The 26,725-nt window shown below is 45.5% G+C and overlaps 1 protein-coding gene across 1 annotated transcript in view; it reads left to right on the top strand.

The window, feature by feature from the left end:
* The window catches only part of HCN2 (hyperpolarization activated cyclic nucleotide gated potassium and sodium channel 2), a 67,170-nt gene extending 40,994 nt beyond the window's left edge, over window positions 1-26,176 (top strand). Inside the window, exons 3-8 of the mRNA XM_063289289.1 lie at window positions 11,440-11,601; window positions 14,893-15,111; window positions 18,861-19,007; window positions 19,547-19,787; window positions 20,282-20,446; window positions 24,849-26,176. Coding sequence (XP_063145359.1) covers window positions 11,440-11,601; window positions 14,893-15,111; window positions 18,861-19,007; window positions 19,547-19,787; window positions 20,282-20,446; window positions 24,849-25,876 — 1,962 coding nt within the window. The 3' untranslated portion in view covers window positions 25,877-26,176. The remainder of the gene's footprint in view (window positions 1-11,439; window positions 11,602-14,892; window positions 15,112-18,860; window positions 19,008-19,546; window positions 19,788-20,281; window positions 20,447-24,848) is intronic.
* Window positions 26,177-26,725: the final 549 nt, after the last annotated feature.

A 26,725-nucleotide genomic window follows, 5' to 3' on the forward strand; every position in this document is an offset into this window, starting at 1 on the left:
AAGGAAGGCTGAGAGAAGGAAGATCGATGCTTTTGAACTGTGGTGTTGGAGGAAAATTCTGAGAGTGCCTTGGACTGCAAGAAGATCAAACCAGTCCATCCTCCAGGAAATAAAGCCAGACTGCTCACTGGAGGGAATGATATTCAAGGCAAAACTGAAATACTTTGGCCACATAATGAGAAGACAGGACTGCCTGGAGAAGATGATGGTGCTAGGGAGAGTGGAGGGCAAAAGGAAGAGGGGCCGACCAAGGGCAAGGTGGATGGATGACATTCTAGAGGGGACGGACTCGTCCCTGGGGGAGCTGGGGGTGGTGACGACCGAGAGGAAGCTCTGGTGTGGGCTGGTCCATGAAGTCACGAAGAGTCGGAAGCGACTAAACAAATAAACAACAAAATCTATCTATCTATCTATCTATCTATCTATCTATCTATCTATCTATCTATCTATCTATCTATCTATCTTATCTATCTAAGTTACATAGCCACCCATCTCAGATAAGTGACCCTGGGTGGCTTACAATAAAGCAGAGAAAAAGGAATAAAAATACATCACATACAATAAAAACACATCGCAGCAGTTGTAGTCAGCACCATTTCCCCCCTGAAGCTCCTGTTTTTTTAAAGGGTTCAATAATTGTAGAGGCCGCTCCATGCAGAAGCCAGAGAACCCCCGGTGAATCGGCTCTGTGATTATCAGATTATCAAGGGAATGAGCATTTCAGAAAATTGGTCTTTTTCTGCAAGGTGCAGTGACCTTCTTTTAGTAAAGAAGCTGGCACATTCTGTGTTCTGCATTTCTGCACTGAAAGGACTTGCTGGCTGCAGAGCCTAAAGCGAAAAATGGTTGCGACATTGGTAAATGGGAAGAAAAGTAGAGAGGGGTCAGGAGGCTTTAACCACAGCTGTGGCGAGATTGCTGGCAGGGGGGCAGAGCGCCTTCCTGCCTGTGCCCAGACATGTACTTTATATATATTTTTTTTCCTTGTTCAATTGTGTCCAATCCTCTGTGACTGCCTGGACTAGTCTCTGCAGTTTTCTTGGCAAGATTTCAGAGATGGTTTGCCATTGCCTGCTTCCTAGGGCTGAGAGAGAGTGACTGGCCCAAGGTCACCCAGCTGGCTTTGTGCCTAAGGCAGGACTAGAACTCACAGTCTCCTGGTTCCTAGCCCGTTGCCTTCACCACTAGACCAAACTGCCTCTGTTATAATCTGTTGAAAGCCAATTTGGTGTAGTAGTTAAAGGCACCAGGCTAGGAACTGGGAGACCATGAGTTCTAATCCCACCTTAGGCACAAAGCTGGCTGAGTGACCTTGGGCCAGTCACTCTCGCTCAGCCCTAGGAAGGAGGCAATGGCAAACCACTTCCAAAAATCTTGCCAAGAAAACTGCAGGGACTCATGCAGGCAGCCACCAGGAGCCAAGACTGACTTGAAGGCACACACATATTCATATTCATATATATATCTGAGTATTTCTAGTGATCCACTGATTGGCATCACAAAGGTCCTTCTGGCTTCAAAAATCTGTGATGTTGATCTTGATGGAATGGCTGCTCTTAAGAGCTAGGCAGGTACATGGGAGTCTCAGGGATTGGCAACTTTGACAGCACCACGGCACCTCTGGAATTTTAATAACGGGTACAAAACAGCTACTGACAGCAAAGGTCTGCATAGTCAAAGCAATGGTGTTCCCCGTAGTAACATATGACTGCGAGAGCTGGACCGTAAGGAAGGCTGAGCGAAGGAAGATCGATGCTTTGGAATTGTGGCGTTGGAGGAAAATTCTGAGAGTGCCTTGGACTGCAAGGAGATCAAACCAGTCCATCCTCCAGGAAATAAAGCCAGACTGCTCCCTTGAGGGAATTATACTAAAGGCAAAACTGAAATACTTTGGCCACATAATGAGAAGACAGGACACCCTGGAGAAGATGCTGATGCTAGGGAGAGTGGAGGGCAAAAGGAAGAGGGGCTGACCAAGGGCAAGGTGGATGGATGATATTCTAGAGGTGACGGACTCGTCCCTGGGGGAGCTGGGGGTGTTGACGACCGACAGGAAGCTCTGGCGTGGGCTGGTCCATGAGGTCACGAAGAGTTGGAAGCGACTAAATGAATAAACAACAACACAAAACAGCTGCCAGGGGAGATTTGCTTACACACAAGAAGGCTGTTATAGGGTGGGATTGTCAAAATCTGTCCAGCCACCAGGTGGCAATTGAGAGAGACAGAAAGTCCCAACCAGGGTTCCGTGGCATCCTGGGGTTCCACAAGAGGTCACGAGGGGTTCCCTGGGAAATCACAATCCTTTTAAAAAATTATTTCAAATTCGGACAACTTCACATCAAAGAGGCAAGTTTCATTCTTTATTTTTAGTTTAAGAACACTGTTAATGCATAAATACAGGCCTACCCATGAAACAAATAGAATAATTTTGCAACTTTTGGCCTATCTTTGAGCCTGAACGTGCAGGGGTTCCCTGAGGCCTGGAAAATATTTCGAGGGTCCCTCCAGGGTCAAAAGGTCGAGAAATGCTGGTCCCAACACTGCTGTCATCTAATGGTGGGATTGAGCTTTGCAGCCTAGGTAGGCCTGGGAATATTGGTGCCTTGACATTTTTTGCCTCCTTCTGGTTAGGTGGTCTTCAGTATCATTGTGCAAGATCTGGGGTGCCAGGGGAGCAATGCCAAACTCCGCAAGAAAGAAAGCATAAACGTATCCCTGTGAAGAGCAATGAAAAACCTAAATTGCACAGCAACAGCTGCACATTTATTTCTTCAATAAGTTCAATTCAATCAAAGGGAGCATCCGCATACTTGCAGCTGACTTGTAAAGATGATAAACTATAGGAAGTTAATGTGTCTAGAGTCAATATATGGCGACAGGCATAAATCCGCAGGGAATATTTCTCTTTCCCCCAGGAGATCCAAAGAAAAGGGAAGAAAATGCAAACCAAAAATAGAGAGCAAAAGGAGGAAAGGAAATGTTAGCTTTCATTGTCTTTTTTTACTTTCAGAGACCTTTGTACTTCAGAATCATAGATTTGAGATCAATCCTTGACCTTTTTACTGTTAACTCGTATGCCTTGTCCATCCACTGCGTCAGTAAATGAGAAGGTTAGAAGGAGATTTCTCCATTTGTCACCCTGCATGAATTTAACTGCTAGGTAGAAAGATAATGAAACGCACTGTTCAATGGTTATTCCCAGCCTTTAGCAGAGTTTTCGACCATTGGCTGTAGAGTTTAATGGGCCGCAGATCTTGCTTCCGTGAATTGGCTTTTCCTAAAAACAGCCATCTTCTGGGCCTAGAGTTTTTCTACTTGTTGTGCTTTCTTCTCTAAGAAATGATCCTGGAAGTGGGATGCGCTTTTTCTCCAACCATATTTGCAGCTCCTGGTGATTCTTAGGAGCCAGAGAGGGCAAGGATGGATTTCTGTGATCCACAATGCTTTTTCTCCTTTTTCTAAAAGTGGTGGTTTTTAAACCTAAAGTTCCCAGCCTGTCACTCTGGTTGACCTTTCCCTAACTTGGCAACTTCCATATCTGTGGGAAGTCAACTCCTAGAATTCCCATCCAGCCTCACTTTGGGTGACAGAATTGAAGTTCAACGATCTGGAAGGTGCCAAATTGGGAGAAATGGCTGTAAACCCCGGGCTACCCCAGGCGTTTAGCAGAGTGTTCCCTGCACGTTGTGGTGCTTTCCAAAATACATTGCTGAAGAATTCCTCCTTCACAGTTCGCAAGGGACATAGTTAAACTGTGGAATATACTTCCAGAACCCTGGCCATTCAGTTGGATCTATTAGAGCACAATTGGGCAAATCTGTAGAGGGTAAAATGATTATGTTGGTTATTGACCTCAGTATGAAGATAGTCTAGCTCTCAATACAAGGTGCTGAGGGCCACAGCTGTTGTCCTTTGGTCTTCCTGGATTCTTGTAGTTTCTTATGATGGGAAAATCCATGTTGAATTGGAGAGATTTTGATCCGGTCCTTTGGATCTTCTCTCCAGACCTTCTGTGATCCGTAAGAACGGGGTGAAGATGTGAAATTTGGGCAGTTGCATGTTTGATGTCTTCAGCAAAGGATCGTTACCTTGTCGTGGTGCTGGAGCTTGAGCACCTCAGTGATGCCATGAGCTAAACCACGAAGAGCCGCCCAAGACGGGAAGGTCATGACAGAGAGGTCAGACTAAATGCGATTCCTGGGGAAGGTAATGGCAACCCACCCCAGTATTCTTGCCGTGAAAACTAAATAGATCAGTACAACCAGAGATACGTCGGTATACCATCGGAAGATGAGACCCTCAGGTTGGAAGGTGGTCAAAATGCTACTGGGGAGGAACAGAGGATGAGTTCAACTAGCCCCAGTCATGATGACGCAGCTAGCTCAAAGCCAAAAGGACAGCTAGCGGCTGATGGTGCTGGTGGTGAATGGCGAATCTGATCAACACACCATTGGAACCTGGAATGTAAGATCTATGAGCCAGGGCAAATTGGATGTGGTTTTGGTGAGATGTCAAGATTAAAGATAGACATTTTGGGCATCAGTGAACTGAAATGGACTGGAATGGGCCACTTCACATCAAATGACCACCAGATCTACTACTGTGGACAAGAGGACCACAGAAGAAATGAAGTAGCCTTCATAATTAATAGTAAAGTGGCGAAAGCAGTGCTTGGATACAATCCAAAAAACGACAGAATGACCTCAATTCGAATTCAGGGCAAGCCATCTAACATCACAGTGATCCAAATATACGCCCCAACCACAGATGCTGAAGAAGCTGAAGTAGAGCAGTTCTATGAGGATCTGCAGCACCTACTGGACAACACGCCTAAAAGAGATGTTATTTTCATCACAGGAGACTGGAATGCTAAGGTGGGCAGTCAAATGACACCTGGAATTACAGGTAAGCATGGCCTGGGAGAACAAAACAAAGCAGGACATAGGCTGATAGATTTTTGCCAAGACAACTCACTCTGCATAACAAACACTCTCTTCCAACAACCTAAGAGACGGCTTTATACATGGACTTCCCCAGATGGACAACACCGAAATCAGATTGATTACATCCTTTGCAGCCAAAGGTGGCGGACATCTGTACAGTCGGTAAAAACAAGGCCTGGAGCTGACTGTAGTTCAGATCACGAACTTCTTCTTGCACAATTTAGGATCAGACTAAAGAGATTAGGGAAGACCCACAGATCAGCTAGATATGAGCTCACTAATATTCCTAAGGAATATGCAGTGGAGCTGAAGAGTAGATTTAAAGGACTGGACTTAGTAGATAGGGTCCCGGAAGAACTCTGGACAGATGTTCGCAACATTGTTCAGGAGGCGGCAACAAAATACATCCCAAAGAGGAAGAAAACCAAGAAGGCAAAATGGCTGTCTGCTGAGACACTAGAAGTAGCCGAAGAAAGAAGGAAAGCAAAAGGCAACAGTGATGGGGGGAGATATGCCCAATTAAATGCAAAATTCCAGAGGTTAGCCAGAAGAGATAAGGAATTATTTTTAAACAAGCAATGCGCGGAAGTGGAAGAAGACAACAGAATAGGAAGGACAAGAGGCCTCTTCCAGAAAATTAGAAACAGGAGATGATGGCATCCCAGCTGAACTGTTCAAAAGCTTGCAAGATGATGCTGTCAAATTTGGAAAACGCAAGAATGGCCATCAGATTGGAAAAAAACAACTTATGTCCCCATACCAAAAAAGGGAAACAATAAAGAATGTTCAAACTATTGAACAGTGGCACTCATCTCACATGCCAGTAAGGTAATGCTCAAGATCCTGCAAGAGCAGAGACATCACACTGACAACAAAGGCCCGCATAGTTAAAGCAATGGTGTTCCCCATAGTAACATATGGCTGCGAGAGCTGGACCATAAGGAAGGCTGAGAGAAGGAAGATCGATGCTTTTGAACTGTGGTGTTGGAGGAAAATTCTGAGAGTGCCTCAGACTGCAAGAAGATCAAACCAGTCCATCCTCCAGGAAATAAAGCCAGACTGCTCACTGGAGGGAATGATATTAAAGGCAAAACTGAAATACTTTGGCCACATAATGAGAAGACAGGACACCCTGGAGAAGATGCTGATGCTAGGGAGAGTGGAAGGCAAAAGGAAGAGGGGCCGACCAAGGGCAAGATGGATGGATGATATTCTAGAGGTGACGGACTCGTCCCTGGGGGAGCTGGGGGTGTTGACGACCGACAGGAAGCTCTGGCGTGGGCTGGTCCATGAAGTCACGAAGAGTCGGAAGCGACTAAACGAATAAACAACAACAACATGTTTGATGTATTCAGCAAAGGGAAATGTTCATAAAAACTGTGGAGTTGGAAGAGATCCCCAGGAACATCTAGTCCAACCCTCTGCAGGGTGCAAGAAAACCAATTAAACCGTCCTTGAGATGCAGCTGTCCAGAGTCTTACAAACCTCCAAAGATGGAGAACCTACTCCTTCATCTTCTTTTTCTTCTTTTTTTTACCTCACTAAGGCAGAGATTTTTCTGATTCTTCCCAAACCCTTAGTATGCTATAATGGTTAGTGCACTGTTTCTCAGCCTTGACAACTTTATGGCTGGCTGAGGAATTCTGGGAGTTGAAATCCACACATCATGGCTGGGGGATTCTGGGAGTTGATGTCCACACATCTTAAAAGTTGCCAAGGTTGAGAAACACTGGATTAGTGTGTTAGGCATGGGCATGATGGGAAACCATATTCAAGGACTTGTTCACCTACGAAGTTCATCTTTGCCTCCTTAACTTATTCCACCCATACTGTGAGCAACCCTGACTATCAGATGAGGTCATTGGAAGAACAGTGGAATAATCTTTTTTTAGAAATGGACAGCTTCAGGAAACAGCAGATTCCAGCTGTCGAAATCACAGTGGTGGCCGTGTCAATCCTGCTGATATACCAAATGGGTCCAGGCGTGCATGCCTCTGAAATCTTTTGGAATTTTGGAAAGCACGGTGGTGCACGGAAATGTGTTCTTGCTGTGCCTAGTCCGGAAATGCCTGTGAATTTCATCCCATCTCCAGGAGAACACACGGACACCAGCTGTCCCTTCTCTCTGACACAAACTGCCTGCCCCCTTGTGCCTCTGTCATAATTACCCGGTTGGACTGGACTGATTGCTGAATACGTTAAAAGACCCTCATTTTGAAATGCTTCTCTCCCCTCCGCTGGTCTTGCATGGACCACCGTGGTTTGTGGACGTGCTTTGCATTTCTCCACGCAGCTTTAGGAGCTGGAAGGGAATTTTTTTCCTCTGAATCACTGAGGTGACCAGTTCAAATGTTGTGGCAGCTTTTTTGTTGGGAGGCAAACAAGCTCAGTTCCAGTGGGGATTGGTGAGCATCCTGCAGATGGATTGTGACTCTCAGATCATTTTTTTTTTTAATTAGCTCCAGAGCTACAACATCGTGCCACTTAATTATGGAAACACGATTTTGTCTTCCGTTGTTGTTGCCGAAAACATGAACAGTAAGCTTAGCCTTAGGGGTCTGATAGATTGCTTGCTTTGACAGTGCTTCAACCTCTTGTTGGTGTCCCCCAGTAAGAAAAAGTGAAATAAAGTTATCACGCTGTTTCTGCTTTGAGGGCGTTTTTACAGGATTTCCAGTTGCCCATTGGAAGCACCGGAAGAGGCTTCTGGGCATGTGCAGAGGTTTGTTCCATGTCCTGGTGGTACCAGAGGAGGCCCCAGAAGGAATGTAAAATGCCTCATCATTGTGCTTCAGCGTGGCAAGTCATTTTGGCTCTGCGGTGCCCCTTGTAACACGTTGCATGAATAAGTCAGCACATTGCATTAAGCCATAATACTGTTTATTTTGGATACAGATGTTGTGTCTGAAGTAACAGTGCTTTGCTGATCCAACAAGTGATATAGCCTCTGGCTGCTTGTAGCTTGTTAAGACTTGGATGAGAAACCACAAGGAAATGGAGAGGATAAAATATAAATGCATTTATAGCTGCTGTAAAGAAGATCAGAAGGTATTCCTTTATATCTTTTTTTCTTTTCCCCCTTTTTCTTTTATTTGTTTATTTAACAGCTTTCTTTTCCTTTCCTTTTCCTTTAAATTTGTATTGTTTTTATTCTGTAAAAAACTCTTTTAAAATAAAAATCAAAAAAGAAGAAAAGAAACCCCCAGGAAATGTCAGGGTTCTCACCTAGACTAGAAAACAAAAGAAAAAAGAAATATTTCTTTTTTCTTTATTTTCCAGTCTAGGTGAGAACCCTGACATTTCCTGGGGGGTTCTCTTTTTAAGAAGGCAATCACAAATCTTTCCCATCCTGGTGCCAAAGAAACACCATGAAGTTACCATGAAGTCACCAAGAACGAGGCTTGACTCAGAGGAAAATTGACTTTACTGTAACCCAAGTTTTGGGGTTAATGTAAAGGGATGGGAAAGGAATGTGGAGAAGATGAAGATCAAATGGTCAACTTTCTGTCCCTCAAAATATCTGGCTGCCACAACAAGCGTTATGGACTTATCAGTGGGTTGTCTTTAGGCAGAATTCCATCAGGAGTGATAAAACCACAAGGCAGGACTTTGATCATCTCCTTAGTCATGAGGGCAGTCTTCCCGTTCTTTAATCCGACTCCCTTGGATGCCCGTGATCCTGGGGGCAATTCAAAAAAATCTTGCATTCAGGCCTCTCAACTGCATCCTTCCAGAGCGGATTCTCCGCCTATTCTCCTGGTCCCGTTAACTAAGAACACCAAGGACTGAATCTGGGATTTTGCACACGTGAGAATGATGGCTTTCTGGCCATCCCCCCCCGCCCCCGCCCCCCGTCTTTGGCCGGGGAGAGAGAGATCCCTCACTTCCACGTGCTTGCCATTTTCATCGTTATTTTTTATTGATTTTATTGTAATTTCTTTGATTGATCGTTGCGAGTCGCCCAGATTTGTTGAGAGTCGGTGGCCTACATACTTTGTAAATTATTTTTATAATTTCTGAGCACGCTCCCTTGCACGGATGATGTTACCTAGTCGGGCAGTGAAACATTTGCAAGCAAACAACCAAGCGCAGAGAGCACCAAGGATGCCACGTTATTATTATGAATTATTATTACGGCCTAAGAATGGGATGGAGATAAACTTCTGGGATGCTAGCAAGCATCCTTATTCCTTTATTTAAATTGCAAGAGCCATAGTGCAGAGGGCAGGAATGAAGTGGTATTAACAGAAAGGGGGTGGGATTTTCAAATACTTCTTCCTTTGTGGTGGTGGTGTTTTGCTTTGAGTTGTTGTTAACCCCAAACTTGGCTGATTTTGGGCCAGTCCCTCCCTCTCAACCCAAGAGCCAATCAGGTGCAGCGGGGAAGGGGCTGGATGAGGAGTGGGGAGACCCGGGTTCTAGTCCCCACCAGCCACAGAAGCTCATTGGCTGATTTTGGGCCAGTCCTTCCCTCTCAGCCCAAGAGCCAGTCAGGTGCAGTGGGGAAGGGGCTGGATGAGGAGTGGGGAGACCTAGGTTCTAGTTCCCCCCAGCCACAGAAGCTCATTGGCTGACTTTGGGCCAGTCCCTCCCTCTCAGCCCAAGAGCCAATCGGGTGCAGCGGGGAAGGGGCTGGATGAGGAATGGGGAGACCACCGAAGCTCCTTGAGGGGCTTTGGGGCAAGGCCTCTCTCTCAGGCCAACCAACCTCACAGGGTTGTTGTGGGGAGAAACTAGAGGAGAGAAAGCTATTTACTTGATGTCCTGGAAGAAAGCCAGGAGATGATTTAAAAAATAAATACATGAAGTTTTCTTTTCCTAATACATCTTGGTTAAAGAAGGGGCTGCACAGGCACCCCTGCAGATCTTGCTGTCACCCTGGTTTGTTCTTTTATGACTTAGCACGTCACGCCAGCTGAGTCTGTTTGCTTGGTTTGCGAGGCAGCCATTTTGCAAACCCAGAGGATGGATTCCTTCAGCAAGCTGAGTGCATTGGGTTGACCAGTTCCTATCTATTCCCATTCCGCCGTAGGACATCAAAGTATAAGAGGAAATTGAAGCCACGCGAATAGTTCCCAAGCCCAGGAAGATGGGATTCCACATATTTGGTGCTGGTTGCCATCTCTCTGAAACTGTGTTGCTCAACCTCAGCGACTTTAAGCTGTGTGGATTTCAACTCCCAGAATTCCCCAGCCAGCCATGCTGGCTGGGGAATTCTGGGAGTTGAAGTCCACATAGCTTAAAACCGCTGAGGTTGAGCAACACTGCTGTGACAGATGACTTCTGTGGTTTGACAGAGGCGCTGGACGCATTAAACACTCTCTTTGTTTTAATTGCTCTTTTAACTGAGTGAGCTCCCTGTGCTCATTTACCAAGATGAATTGCTTGTAAACTGGGCTGGGTTGAATATTAGGGGTTGGATCTCAGACGATATTGACTGTAATTCAGCGAGATTAAATAAGAGTTCCACTCATCAAGACTAACGGGGGGGAGATGGGCGGTGGCAAATTTGACGAATAAATAAAAAATAAATAATGCAAGTGCCCCAGCCTGGCACTGTCCAATTTATGACACAGGCTCACACTCGCCCAGCATCATGGATGCCTGTGGGGTGACTTGAGCTCTCTCTCTCTCTCTCAACCTACCCCACAAGGTGGTTGTTCCAGGAAAACTGCCAGATACCCTGCCTTTTGCTCTTAAGAAAAAAGACAGGGTCCATATCCAACAAATGGGTAAAGAAATCATAGTCCCAAACAGGTGGATTTGGGGAAGGCTGAAGTTCAGTTCCTTGCAGAAGAGGTTGCCCGCTGTGACCCTGCATGGTGTAGTGGTCTGGCTTGCTATTTTCCCAGATGGCCTGCTGGTTTTCTGTGATTGGGTCAGTCAGTCACTCACAGGAGATGCACAGGAGAATGATCAACCCATTGATAGGAAAAGCTGCCGGTTGCTTCTCTGAATGAATCACTGCAGTCTTCTCCAATCAGGTGTCCTCAGGACAGGTTTGAATCATTCAGTCGTCTTTAGGTGGCCCACCACCCACAGGGCTGCTTCTCTGAAAGTCCCTGGGCTTCTCTTGTTCCAATTAATAGGACCACCTAAACTAATAGACCAATATTGACTTGATCCTTGTGTTCCTGACTCCTAATTGTCAAGAGTGCCAGTCTGATGTTGTGTTGAAGGCAGCAGGCTAGAAACCGGGAGACTGGGAGTTCTAGTCCCACCTTAGGCATGAAGCCAGCTGGGTGACCTTGGGCCAGTCACCCTCTCTCAGCCCTGGGAAGGAGGCAATGGCAAACCACCTCTGAAAAACCTTGCCAAGAAAACTGCAGGGACTAGTCCAGGCAGCCTCCGAGAATTGGGCACGATTGAATGGACAATACAGAATAGCAAGCCCTTGAACAGCATTCCAGTGCCAGACTGCTCAGCAGTGTCTCACGTTCCCAAGAATGGGAACCCTTTGCAATTTAACCTGTTTCTCCATCTTCTCCCACGGCAGATTTTCCACATGACGTACGACCTGGCTAGTGCCGTGATGCGAATCATCAACCTCATTGGAATGATGCTACTTCTCTGTCACTGGGATGGCTGCCTCCAGTTCCTGGTTCCGATGCTGCAGGATTTCCCTAGCGACTGCTGGGTCTCCATCAATGGCATGGTGGTGAGTTAGAAGGAAACAGGCGAAGGGGTCTCGATCACTGCAAGGACCACGCTGAGGACTAGAAACATGCTTGCTGGTCTCTTTACCCTTCTGCCTTTATTTCTTTGGCCCTGCCACCCTTGGTGTTCAAATCTTCTGCTCTTGTTTTGTAAAAATCCTGAAATGTTTTGTAAAAATTCTCATCTCAGAACCTCTCTCTTCCATCATACTTTAAAGCATTTTGGGCAGCGCCATGCTTAGAGAGCTCTGGAGCCAGCCTCTTGTTTTCATAACTCTGATACTGGGTTTTGGCAGGTTAGAGAGAGGAGGGAACCAAGATAATATAAGGTCTTGAGAGCCTCCCTTAGTAGGACAGGCTCAAGGAATTGGGAAGTCCCATCTGAAGAAAAGAAGACAGAGGGGAGACATGATAGCAGTTTTCAGGTTCATAAAGGGAAGGTGTTCAGGAGCTCTTCCCCGAGCTCACAGGGAACAAGTTGCAGCTATGTAACTTTCACTTAAATATAAGGAAAAACTTCATGATTGGAAGGTCTGCACAACAATGGAAACCGTCTGTCTACAGAGGCTGTGGGTTCTCCATCTCTGGAGGTTTCAAAAATGAAACTGGACAGCCACCTCTCAAGGATGGGTTAACTGTTTTCCTGCAGATTGCAGAGGGTTGGACTGGATGATCCTTAGGGTCCCCTTCAATTCTGCAGTTCTGTGATGCAGTGGATTATAGCATAATGCAAATAACAAAACAAAGAATTCTTAAAGGGGTTTTAAAACTGTCTGCCTCACAGTTTTCTACTCTAAAACCTCTGCTAAAAATGTTGAGGAAGTGGGGAAGCTGAACATTTTTGTCTGTATTTATATTTTTCTCTATTTATGCTTTGTTTTTTGAGGGGGGGCAGGACTGTCTTAAATTCAGAATCCTCTGAATTTAAATACCACCTTAGCTATGGTAGGCACCCAATTCCAGCATCTTTGCCTTGCAGGTAGGAAAAGAACAGTGAACTCTGGTTACTTGTCTCTATTTCCTGGCTTTGCTAGGTTTAGCTTAAGACTTTCAATTTTCTAGCTTGTGGGCCCTTTGAGGTCCTCCAAGTCATTTCCTGGGGCTCACAATGTCTCAGCTGGCTAAGGCCTATCCCACAAAAGCGTATGGCTTTTAATAAAATGTGTTAGTTGGAAAAGGTGTTACCAGACTCCTTCTGAGTTAAGAGTTCACAGAATCTCTGCCACAGAGCAAACGGCCTTGCTGTTTTCCGAAGGCTGTCCACTACAATTAGCAGCCACCTCACACGTGACAGTGAGCCCCCACGTTGAAATGATGAAAAAGTAGCTCTGTTTCTCAGTCAAGTTTTTTTTTTAATTTAATGAGTGGCTGCCCATCTTCGTGGCATAATTCTGGGGGACTCACAGAGCACAAAGCAAACACATACACATAAAAGCAGCAAAGAACAAACGATGGGAAGTGCCAGGTAAAAATAATCAACTCCTTAAACTCCTTAAAATACTCAACTCCTTAAAAATGAAATCCACAGGCCAGGCTCTTCTAGGATCCTGGCTTTGAACCCCTAGAGAAGAGCCAGCCTTTGAAGGCCTTCCAAAAGGCCAATAGGTCAGTGCCCTCCAAACCTCAGAAGGTAGGCTGGTTTCACTTACCAACTACATGATTCACTTAACAGCCGCAGTGATTTGCTTAACAACCATGGCAAAAAGTCATATAATCATACATGGCTCACTTAATGACTGCCTCGCATAGCGAGGGCAGGTGCCACACCAGAGAAGGCACACCTCCTAGGTCCAACCAGATGACATTCTTAAACAGAAGGGACTCAGAGCTTTCCCACCCAGTTGGATCTGGTGGGTTGGGTGGAAACCACTGGAGACAGGCAATCCTGCAAATAATCATGCCTTGTGCCTTGCAGGGTGTCACAGGCAGTTCTTGACTTAATGGCCACAATTGGGATTGGAATGGCTGTCACTAAGCAAGGCGGTTGTTAAGTGAGTCATGTAGATTTTATGACTTTTTGCCATGGTCATTAAGCAAATCACTGTGGCCGTTAAGTGAATTATATGGTCATTAAGCAAATCTGGCTTCCCCCATTGACTCTGATAGTTGGAAGCCGGCTGGGAAGGTTGCAAATGGAGATCATGTGACCCTGGGACACTGCAACCGTCATAAATACACGCCGGTTGCCAAGTTCCTAAATTTTGATCATGTGGCTGCAGGGATGCTCTGATGGTCATAAGTCGCTTTTTTCAGTGCCATCATAACTTAGAATAGTTGCTAAATGAATGATTGTAAGTTGGGTACTACCTGTATAGACAATATCCAGAACCCTGAATTGTACCTGGAAGCCAGAGGAACCTGCAGTGGCACAGACAGAATTCCAGAAACTGGGTGAATTTGGAGTAATAGTAAAGGTGCTGAACTAGAAACTGGGAGACCATGAGTTCCAGCCTTCACTTAGGCATAAAAACCAGCTGGATGACTTTCAGCCCAACCCACCTCACAGGGTTGTTGTGGAGAAAATAGAAGGAGGAAGCAATACGTATGCCGCCTTGAATTGTAAAAAAAATAAGTGCAGGATATAATTCTAATAACTTGGGATTTTAAAAAACAAAACTCTGCCATATAATTTTAGTCTGCTTTTACAGGTAGTCCTTGCTTAACAACCACAATTAAGACCGGAATTTTGGTTGCTAAGCAAAGCAGTCATTAAGTGAATCCGACCCAATTTTACAGCCTTTTTTGCAGTGGTCATTAAGCAAATCACCATAGTCGTTAAATGAACCACATGGTCGTTAGGCAAATCACACAATTCCCCACTGATTTTGTTTGCTAGAAGCTGGACAGGAAGGTCGAAAATAGTGATCACATGACCACAGGATGCTGCAATGGTCATAAATGCAAAGCGATTGCCAAGTGCCCAAATTGTGATCATGTGACCACAGGGGAGCTGCAATGGTTGTAAGTGTAAGCACCGGCTGTAAGTTGGCTTTTTTTCAGCACTGTCGTAAGTCTGAACTGTCACTAAACAAATGGTCATTAAATGAAGACTACCTGTATTGCTGAATGTTAGTTATATTCCTTCCTCCTTTCCCTCCCAGTTTCCAATAATCCCCTTCAGTAGCTTTGGCCCCCTAATCTCTGGTGTCACCCATCCTAAACTATCCTCAAAAATTTGGATCGTAAAAAAAAAAATTGAACATTGAAATAACATAGGCTAAGAATGAATTTTTAAAAAACGAGCATGGGCCTAATTCTCTTTGAAGGGCAGTCTTTTTATTTTTCCATTCTAGAATGATTCCTGGAGTGAGCTGTATTCCTTTGCCCTCTTCAAGTCGATGAGTCACATGCTTTGCATCGGATACGGGCGCCAGGCACCAGAGAGCATGACTGACATCTGGCTGACAATGCTGAGCATGATCGTGGGGGCCACTTGCTATGCCATGTTCATCGGCCATGCCACAGCCCTCATCCAGTCTCTAGATTCCTCTCGGCGCCAGTATCAAGAAAAGGTATGCGATGTTTGGTGTTTACTTCTTCAAGTAGCTTCTTTCGTTTTTTTCCCCTTCTTTCTTTCGGCTTGGCTTTGCTTGTTTTTCCTTTTTGCATCTGTATAAACAACAAGAAATAACAGTACAGTGGAGACCTTCGTATGAAGCTTAACATAGAAGCGTTAGTTAGGTTACAGAATAATTGAATGCATTTTACAATTGTCTATCAATGCTGCACTTTCAGTGTACAATTTAAGCAACCGCCGGTTCATTCACATTAACATTTCAGAAACCGTGGTGGATATTGATATAAACTCCCCCCCCCATATCTTTAAAGGTTTAAGTTACCCAAACCATCATAGTGTTAACAATCTGTAGTTAATACTGTACCGTATAATTACTGCTGCACCCAAATAATATAATGTACTATGCATGCTAGTTTCTAGGGGGTCTGTTTTTCCATTTGGGGGCTGATTTTAAAGGACCTTGAGGGCATCTGATAATGTCCAGACATGGCTGAACAACTTCCCTCGTTGGCAGGGGTGACGGGCATCGGAATTCCAGGGAGCAGATCAGATGGCACAAGTATGTTTCTAGAACTGCAGTACAGGTAGTCCTCGCTTAACAATCAAAATTAGCACCAGAATTTCAGTTGCTGAGTGAAGCGGTCATTAAGCAAATCTGACCCAATTTTATGACCTTTTTGTGATGGTCATTAAGAGAATCATCATGGTTGTTAAGCGAATCACACAGTTCCCTGTTGATTTTGCTTGCCAGAAGCTGGCTGGGAAGGTTGAAAATGGTGATCACATGACCGTGGGATGCTGTGACAGTTGTAAATGCAAACTGGTTGCCAAGCTCCCGAATTGTGATCACGTGACCGCTGGGATCCGGCAACAGTCGTAAGTGTGAGTACAGGTCGCAAGTCAGTTTTTTCAGCACCATTTTAAAGTCCAAACTGTCACTAAGCAAATGGTCATTAAGCGAGGACTACCTGTATTAATTTCCTCAGAGGAAAGAGGTAGCAAAGAGTGAGAACTGCTCTCTTCTTATACAGCTATTACATTAGAGGAGTGTTTTTGAACCTTTGCGACTTTAAGATGTGTGGACTTCAACTCCCAGAATTCCCCAGCCAGCATTATCAATTCTGGGAGTTGAAGTCCACACATCTTAAAGTCGCAAAGATTGAGAAACACTGCATTAGACCATTATCCCTCTAGAATACAAATAATCTCTGACCAGGGTTGTTGGCTCGTATTTCAAAATGTTTAGGAAAAGCTGTTGGTTACCTCTCTGTAGAGACTCAGTCTTTGCTGCTTTCCCTTCTGCCTCTGGCCTCACTTTATCATTTCTCCCTATCTGGGTATGATGGATCGGGCGTTTGGATCATTTGCATTGGCACAGAATGATCATCCCCTATAGAATGGTCTCTGTCGTGTCCCTGCACGACATGGTTCCAGACCATTCAGTCAAATAGCAGAGAATCTGTGTAGCTCAAGGTTGATCAGTTGAGTTCTTGGTTGTTTTCCTGCAGACATTTCATTAGCAGACTAGGTAACTTCATTAGTGCGAGGGAGAGTGGATTTTGCTGGCTGTTTATATATAATGGCTTCTCTTGCCAGTATTGGTTGGGGTGTGTTTTTTTCCTTGATAGTTCCTTGGTGAGGGCATTGTCTCTCTCCTGAGCACATCCACCCCAGCAGCCTCTTCCCAGAGTATGTCTTCCCCAGGTAAATAGGGAAACTGTGAGCATCCTAGACCAAGCAAAATTCAAAAACACTAGGGAATTCCTGGAAGTTTGGCATTCAGACAAATCAGCCATCAGTGTTTTTTTTAATCCGTTCAATTGTGTCCGATCCTGGACAAGTCCCTGCGGTTTTCTTGGCAAGGTTTTTCAGATGAGGTTTGCCATTGCCTCTTTCCTAGGGCTGAGAGAAAGTGACTGGCCCACAGTCACCCAGCCAGCTTTGTGTCTAAGGTGGGACTAGAACTCACAGTCTCCCGGTTTCTAGCCTGATGCCTTAACCACTACACCACACTGGCTCTGTAATTCCTGGAAGCTTGGCATTCAGACAAATCAGCCATCAATAGACACATAGAAATAAACCATATTTATGCACCATTTGAAAGAGACAATAAAAAAAAGCTGAGAAGGAAACCAAAAGATCAGAACACATCCTCTCCAGCAGCCAACACCCAGATAAGCAGCCGACAATCAAGCAGAAAACAATACCCCAATCAAGGAACTACCAAGGAGTCAAACAGTCAAGCAGACAAACAGTCAAGCATAAAACAATGCCCTGGTGAAGGAACTACGAAGGAGATCAACGGTCAAACAGAAAACAATACCCCAATCAAGGGTACTGTCAAGGAGAGAACACTATCAGGGCAATCCATTGTGTATAAGCAGGGAGCAAACCACACACTCCTTCGCACTGACAGTGTTACCTAGTCGGGTAATGAAATGTCTGCGAGCAAACGACCAAGCTCAGAGGGCACCAAGGATGCCACCGTTCAACCCCGAGCTACAGAAATTATCTTCTATTGAAATAGGAAACAGTCCAGAGAAACAGAGAAACAATAGCCATATCAAGGAGCCATTCAGGAAGACACCACACAAGCCAGCTACTACTGTATATGTAAACCATCAGCAAATTTCACTCCTCCATGCGCTGTTGATGGTACCTAGCCTGGTGATGGAATGTCTGCAGGAAAACCATCAAGTTCAGAAGACACAAACAATCCAGTGCAAACAAATGGAACCATCCATTTCTTTCCACAACTCAAGACGATTCTGAATGTGGCCGAGCAGTTAACCATTTCTTGCAACAGAACAGCCTATTGGCACCTTCAGGAGAAACAGATGTTTTATTGCATACATTCAAAATGATTTGATGTCTAATTTGCCAGCTCTGTGATTGACTCTTAAGTTAAGTCAGAGTTGGATAAAGGTTCGTCAGGGCCCTGACAACAGTTTTGACTCAAATGTCTTTGTTCTTATTTCCTTTTACATGTATTGTCATTTAAGGGCAGGCCCCCATCCTGGGGGCCATGTGTTGAAACACGATGGGCAAATTTTAAAAAAGTGAAGCCGGCAGCGTGCCTTGGGTTAGAACACCAATGACGGGGCAACACCTGTCTGGGTAGGATAAGTAAGAGACCAAAGATGTGGACATAAGTCTTGATTTGTTACTTTTTTCCAAGTCAAGTCTCCCTCCTTTCCTTTTTGGGACATATGCCCATTGTTCTGCCATGATTGAAGAGTTTCAGGTAATCCCACTGAAAGCAAGGGTCAGCTGGCTTTGTCTCAGACCACCTCCCTCCCTGATTAGGTGATACTCTGAATTATCTTTTTCAATTTCCTTATCTGTTTAATTGGTAGTAATTGTTCCCCTTTTCTCTTGGATGGCCCAAAGATTAAAATTGTCTTTTTTTCCTCCAGTCCCTTAGGATGTCTTGGACTCCTCTAATCCTTTGTTACCTGATCTGGCCTCTCATTTTCTCTTTCTTTAGGATAGTTTTCCGATGGGAGGAGATGGGCGAGGACAAATTGGATGGATAAATAAATAAATAGTTACTTTTTTCCTGCCTTTATTTTTCGGAGAAGCCTCTTGCCTAGTCAGCAGCCAGGAAAACAGCTGTTGCCAGATGGATGCAACAGACCCAATTCTTTTCCTTGGTTTGATTTTCCTTTATTTTGTATTCCTCAAGTGAGATGTGCTAATTAATCTCTCCCAATTAATTTCTCCTCCACCTTCTGCCTCTTGCAGTACAAACAAGTGGAACAATACATGTCTTTTCACAAACTACCTGCTGACTTCCGGCAAAAGATCCATGATTACTATGAACATCGCTACCAGGGCAAAATGTTTGATGAGGACAGCATCCTTGGGGAACTTAATGAACCTCTGAGAGAGGTAAGCCTCATCTGGGCCCCACAAGGAGATGCACCTTGAAAAAGTGGACAAAGGGTAGATCGTGTCTGAAACACCTTCATAGCCAGATAGAGGAACTTAAGGGTTTTTTCTTTCTGGGACCTGCTAACTAAAGCTGGTTGGTCTAAATCAGAGTTGTTGAAACTTGGCAACTTTAAGATGTGTGGGCTTTCAACTCCCAGAATTCCCCAGCCAGCACGCTGGCTGGGGAATTCTGGGAGTTGAAAGCCCACACATCTTAAAGTTGCCAAGTTTAAGTTCAACAACACTGGCCTAAATCAAGGAAAAGAACAGTCTAGAAAGATTGGGAGGACGTTTCAGGGGATAGGAGTGAAATGGATGCCTCATGCCTCTGCAAAATTTAAGGTATGAACTTCCTGCCTTAAAGCTACCCCAAACTTCACAAACTGGGGGAGGGGGGAGCTGACTCAAAGGAACATTTAAGAAAAAGCTGCGCTATCTTTGCATGGATGATGCTGGGACCGTTTTTTCCTGTCATCATTTTGTCTGTCGCCCTCCAGGAGATCGTCAACTTCAATTGTCGGAAACTGGTGGCCTCCATGCCCCTCTTTGCCAACGCTGACCCCAATTTTGTCACAGCCATGCTCACCAAACTGAGGTTTGAAGTATTCCAACCGGGCGACTACATCATCCGAGAGGGCACCATTGGGAAAAAGATGTACTTCATCCAGCATGGTGTGGTCAGTGTCCTCACAAAAGGCAATAAAGAGATGAAGCTTTTGGATGGTTCCTACTTTGGAGGTGAGGTGGATCGAGGCAGCCTTCATTTATTCACGTATTTGTGGCATTCTAAGGGGCAGGGGTAGGCTTTCTTCCTAAGAGGAGGCACATTTGGCATTTGGAGAGCAGGTGTTGGGTGTGCTTCCAAAATGGCTGCCACAGTAGTCTTGACTCTTCCCAGAATGGCCGCTATGATAGTTCTCAAACTGTCCAGAAGACAAAGTAGCCTCAGAGAATCTTGATCGTCAGGTGAAGGAAGGAAAAAGAAAAATAAGAACTGAGTTTAAAATTATATGGTATTCATAACAACCAGCTTGACTGGAAATAGTTGAAGGAAAGGAAGGCAGTGTCTTTGTTGGATCCAGGAGACATCTAGTTGGGCTTTGTGAAGAACAGGAAGACGTTGCGTTTAACCCTACAAGGGATGTATCTATTCTTCTATCATTGAGGGGAAATCTGTTTGGAATCCAGCGTTAGCTTTTGGCTTTGGATTCACTTTTCTATCTTTTCTCCAGAGATCTGCCTCCTGACCAGAGGGCGGCGAACCGCAAGTGTCCGGGCGGACACGTATTGTCGTTTGTATTCCCTCTCGGTGGACAATTTTAATGAAGTCCTGGAGGAATACCCCATGATGAGGCGGGCTTTCGAAACAGTTGCCCTGGATCGCTTGGATCGCATTGGTACGTTGGGAGACCTGGAATGGGGCGGGGGCCTGATGGGCCACAATGTCCCAGTTCAAAACTCTGGAAAAGGCATCCAGATTTTATCATTTGGAAGGGATAAGCTGCCTGTTAGAGGTATTTGAGAGGTTTCACTTTTTCCAGCACAACTCGAGTGTGAAACAGCTTGTTTCAAACACTTTGAAAGTATCTTAAGGCAAAGCAGCTATTCCAAAGCAGGAAACCTCTTATCTTGAGGCTACATGGCTTCTAGGACATTCAAGAAGAGTGAATTTCGCAAAGGTCTCTTCCAGCATGCCCATACATATAGACGCATGTATGTCGTCATAGATTCTTCTGGAATTATTAAAGAGGAGTGTTCCTTTCTGTAAAATGGTCAATGCAGGTAAATATTCATGCAAAAATATATATGAGGGATATCACCCTCCACTGAGAATCACGGTGCTGGATTTAGCTGGATGTACTAAATTTAGTATTTAGCAATTTAAGGTTTTGATTTTTAAAACTCTCTTGAGTTTTGGAGGGCTTCAACCTGTTAAAGAAGTGAATACATGTCAGTGTGCATCCCTCTAATGCTTGTAACAATGAACATGGTGTTTGAAAGAGTGTAGACAGAGAGGACCCAGTCGTGAGACAGACCTACCACCTGCCGTCTCTGCAAATACTTTGATTTAAAATATGTTCCAGTTTAAAATATGGTGAATAACTATTTTTATTCAGCTACTTGTAAAATCTACATATGGTTCATGCTATTTTTTTTTAAAAAGCAGACATTCCCTGGTCTTTGCAGGAGAGGAAGCGCAGTGCTTCTATAACAATGCTTCCTGCTTGTTTCGTATGTCCCCTTTAATTTCCACTTTTCCCACTGTGGGGGTACAAGGTACTTATCAAAATGAGAGGTACCGGACACCATTAGAGATGATGCTGATGTTGATTTCTTCCAATTGTATGGCTGCCCATCTAATTTAAGCAGCTGTCCCTTTGCTTTGCTTTTTTTTAAAGAACTTTATTAGTTTTCAGAATATAATTAAAGTACAGAATATAGAATATAGAAGAGAGAGTCTACAGGACACAAGAAAAAAGAAAAAAAAACCCTATAAAAGTGCGGAACAGAGAGAGAACAGAAACAGAAAGTGACTTCCGACCTTAAAATTAATTCGTTCAGTCTCCATCCGTATACCCTAAATGTTTTCTTTATTGTCATACTTACAGGATTATGACCAGAGAAAATCTTTGGTAAAAAAAGCCTTTCTTTCAGTACAATTATATCCACTTTGTCAATATTAAGTTTAGAGTCAAAGTGACCTTGTAGGACCAATTCTCTTGTTTTCCTCTTAGCAGACTGGACCAGAACATCTCTCAGCTTGTTATTTATTTATTTTTAGTTTTATTTATTATTCAAATTTAATTACCGCCTATCTCCCCCAAAAGAGGGACTCTGGGCGGTAGTTGCATACCTTAAGTTAATGCGAAAGACTTTTTCTATTTCTTCCATCATTTTGTCATCCTCCCATTCAAGTAAGGCTGCCAGAGCTTGTGAAATCTTATCTTTAAGATTCTCCTCCTTGGCTTCAGGAATCCCCCTGAGCCTTAAGCAAAATTCTTTAATCCTTAATTCGAGCAGTGCAATTCTGTTTTCCCTTTCACTTTCCAATACATCAACTCTGCTAGTTACTTGTTTCACACCTCCTTGCGTTTTCTCTAATTTCTGTTCCAATCTTTTTTCAAAGTCAGTAAATCTTGTATCCACCTTTTTGTCAAGAACCTCAAAAGATTGGGCAATAGACTATGTACATTTAGCCGTGAACTCCTCAAACATGCTCTTTAGTCCCTCAAATTCGCCAGAGGCTTGTCTTTGTACTCTTCTAGTGCTGGGCTGGAAACCAGGAGGCTGTGAGTTCCAGTCCTGCCTCAGGCATGAGAGCCAGCTGGGTGACCTTGGGCCAGTCCCTCCCTCTCAGCCCAAGAGCCAATCAGGCATGGTAGGAGAGTTCTAGTCCCGCCTCAGGCATGAAAGCCGGCTGGGTGACCTTGGGCCAGTCCCTCCCTCTCAGCCCAAGAGCCAATCGGGCGTGGTAGGAGAGTTCCAGTCCCGCCTCAGGCATGAAAGCCGGCTGGGTGACCTTAGGCCAGTCCCTCCCTCTCAGCCCAAGAGCCAATCGGGCGTGATAGGAGAGTTCCAGTCCCGCCTCAGGCATGAAAGCCAGCTGGGTGACCTTGGGCCAGTTCCTCTCTCTCAGCCCAAGAGCCAATCGGGCGTGGTAGGAGAGTTCCAGTCCCGCCTCAGGCATGAAAGCCGGCTGGGTGACCTTGGACAAGTCCCTTTCTCTCAGCCCAGCCCACCTCGCAGGGTCGTGGTTGTGGGGAAAATAGGAGGAGGAAGGAGTATTAAGTACGCTTGCCACTTTGTGTTATTTATAAAAATAATAAAGGGATAGAAATGAAATAAAAATTAAATAAATAAATTTCTCCCCCATGCATGCATGCATGCATGCATACATATTGATTTAAAGCTTTAATGCTTTAAAATTTAATACTTTGGCTCCCTTTAGTGTCCAACAATAGTATTTATAATGAAAGATGACTCCAGTAATAGAAAGTAGTTGAAGGGGGGAGAAAGTTTCCAATTACAAAATATCCCGTTACAAAACCACAAGTTGAAATTGGAAGTCTTTCTTTATCAGTGTTTAAAGAAAGTAACCGATCCCAGCTTGAAAAAATGACCGCAGCAAATACTTTCCCACAGCGACTAAAAAAAAAAAGTCCCAAATCGAACAAAATCTTTTACTTAATTTTTTTTTAATAGAAAATACTCACAACATTTATTCCCTTAAAAAAGAATTTTAGTAAAGCGGTTCAACTTTCAGCTTCCTTGCTCAAACTTTAATCCTTTAAAGCAGTTAAAACATACAAAAAAGAAGTCCCCAAAATAATGAAAGATCATCCAAGAGAATCAATACTTCTATACTGGAGAAAGCCTCTTCAAAAAGAGCGAAAAGGTGATTTTAGAAGTGGGGTAGTCAGAGTTAATGTCCGTGTTTTGGCTTCAGCGTGGCTTGGAAGAGATGGCAATCCCACCTCTCAGCTGATCACTCACTGTTTGGTCACTGGAATACCATTTTGCAATCCTCCAGCAAGGAGCAGATGTCCAGAGGGCACAGGAAATAATTCCTTGAATTCTCCTTTCCTGGAGAGTATTTTGGGGCTCTAAGGTCCTGCCTGAGCCACCAGACGAATGCCGCGTTGTCAGTCCTAAACCCAGAATTCGGTAGGACGGATCACTCCGCCAACTTCCTCCAACGGAAGTCCGCACCTCTCCCTTTTCTAATATATCAGAAGATATATCAGAAGAAGTGCACGTATCCTAGAAGAGGCATTCCCTCTTTGCTGTCATGTAAGAGGGAATGCCTTTTCTAAGAGGGTTCCAGCACCTACTTACTGGTGAGTATATTATGGTATAAGCTTATGTTGCAGCAGAAGATATTCTTTCTCTAGGGCAGGAAGGCATGCCTCTTCAAACATGACATCTATATCTGCGCAAAGCTTCATATATACATCGGTGCACAACAACTCAGAAAAAGATTCTCCTTTTCCTGGAATGCCTCTTCTAAGATATCTCAGACTACAGTTCTGCACTTAATATATATATTAAACAATAGTTCTTACTGTTTTGAATGATTCACTGTCCAAATAGTTGGGAGCATGCTATCTTGGAAGAAGCATTCCTTCCACATGGAAAGGAGCAGCTCTTCTCTATCAGCTGCATGTTTTGTTAACTTTTGTAGGTCATCTTAGGAAACATGACTTGAAACTTGGCTAAAAACCTGAGTGAAGAAATGATAGCTAGGTAGCTACAGGTAGTCCTCACGTAACAACCTCAATAGGGACCAGAAAAAAATTATTGTTAAGTGGTGTAGTCGTTAAGTGAGTCACCATGTGACCAGACCTGATTTTATGACCATTTTTGCAATGGTTGTTAAGTGAATCACTGCAGTTGTTAAGCGAATCCAGCTTCCCCAATGGACGTTTCTTGCTGGAAACCGGCAAAAAAAGGTTGCAAATTGCGATCACATGACCGCAGGGCGCTGCGACTGGTCATAAATGCGAGCCGGCTGCCAAGTGCCCAAATTGCGATCATGTGACCACGGGTGGTGCGAAGGTTTGCGACACTCGTAAGTGCGAGTACAGGCCGTTAAGCACTTTTTCCAGGGCGGTCGTAACTTTGGACCATTGTTAAACCAATGGTTGTTAAGCGAGGACTACCTGTATTGCCATTTTGGCTTCTGTGGGTGTGCTGCATAGCCTTCATAGCTGTGGGAAGAGCTATGCGAGCAGAAGTAGGTCCGATGCCAGTGGACTTGGACTGCGAGGAAACCATGCCGCGTTGCTCCTCTCCCTGCAGGGAAGAAGAATTCCACCCTCCTGCACAAGGTGCAGCACGACCTCAATTCAGGAGTCTTCAACAACCAGGAGAACGAGATCATCCAGGAGATCGTCAAGTACGACCGGGAGATGGTTCAGCAGGCTGAGCTCCAGCAGCACACCGCCATGTACGCCCCAGCTCAGCCCCAGGTGACCTCGGCAATCGCCACGCTCCAGCAGGCGGTGGCCATGAGCTTCTGCCCCCAGATGGCCAGCCCGCTGGTCGGCCCAATCAGCCTCGGGTCCCCACGGATGGTCCGCCGGCTCCAATACCAGGGAGGTATCTCCGGGGCCTTCTCCATCTCGCCGGCGTTGCTCCAGCAGCACCACCAGCACCAGCAGCAGCAGCAGCAGCAGCAGCAGCAGCAGGGTGGCCCAATGCCACAGAACGTGCCACGGCCCCTGCAGCAGAATGCCCCACTCCAGCAGCAGCCCCCCCCTCCCCAGCCTCCGCCAGCCTCTTCCGCCGGCCCCTTCCCCTCCGTAGTGTCCAGTCCCCCTTCCCAAAGCCCTCACGCAAGCCGGACGTTCCCATATGGGGGTGCCAAGGGTCAGTCGGGTTCCCAGCTCTCGCTAACTCAGCAGAAGCCGCCCGGTTCGCCACAGCGGCTGGCAGCCCACAAGAGCACCCAGGCCCTTCACACAAGCAGTCTCAGCCAGGAGACTCGGCCGCTCTCTGCCTCCCAACCCTCCCTTCCCCACGGCGTTTCTCAGACCCTGAGCCAGAGCCCGCCGTCCTCGGCTCACGAGTCCACCGCCTCGATCGCCACTGGGCAGGGAGCCTCCCCGTCGTCACCTGCCACTTCGACCCAGAATGCTGGTAACACCCCGCAAGCCCCATCGCGGCCAGCTGCCCGGGTGCCCCACCAGATGTCCATGGCTGCAGCATACCCTGGGACAGCTGCCACGGCGGGCATCCAGCAGGACTCGGGTAGTGCCCGGAAGGATTCCATCATTAGTGCCCCTGATACGGACTCAGCAAAGTCTAAGCTTCCGTCCAATTTGTGACCCTCGATTTAATCAGCAAGGGGCCTTGTAGGGCGGGGAGGGCAGCACCCCAATCACCCTAGCTGTGGGGCAGCATGAACTGGTAAGGGGGCAGTTCTGCAGCACCCCTCTTGGCTCCCTTTCTCTCATGCTGACCATCACTTGCTCTGCAATACTGGGGGGGAGGGGGGAGGGGCTCCAGAGCCTTGCAGTCACGTGCTTCACCAGGTGGGACTGAGGCACATCGGATCTGGGCTCAGGGAAGCTCAGCGGGATTTCTGCCTCTGCAGGAGGAGCGACACGCGTGGGTGTTTTTTTCTAGCCAGGGACGAGGGAGCCATCCGCCCCATCCACTTCCTGACCAAAGTTTGGCTCCTGTCTTGCCATCATCGTCATCCCGCCTCGCCCTGCCGTGACCATTCCGTGGAAAGCCATATCTAGATTATCATGCAATTTAATCCAGTGTGTGTAAAATATATACATATATATATAAAATACTGACAGAGAAATTATATATATCTAGGAGATAAACCACATACGCAATGCCTTATATGCCACGTTCCGTGCTGAACCCAAAGGGGAGGGGCAGGTTAGGGGAGACGAGAACAGTGTGGAAGAGAGCATTTTGTCAAGCTTTAAGGCCAATCTTTGCTCACCCACTAGAGCAGTGTTTCTTAACGTTGATTACTTTAAGACGTGTGGACTTCAACTCCCAGAATTCCCCAGCCAGCATGGGGAAATCAGAATGGGGAATTCTGGGAGTTGAAGTCCACGAATGCTCTCTGGGAATTCTGGGAGTTAAATTCCACAAATGCTGGCTGGGGAATTCTGGGAGTTGAAGACTGTGAATGCTGGCTGGAGAATTCTGGG

The sequence above is a fragment of the Candoia aspera genome, chromosome 1, assembly GCF_035149785.1.
Source record: "Candoia aspera isolate rCanAsp1 chromosome 1, rCanAsp1.hap2, whole genome shotgun sequence".
Taxonomy (NCBI): Eukaryota; Metazoa; Chordata; class Lepidosauria; order Squamata; family Boidae; genus Candoia; species Candoia aspera.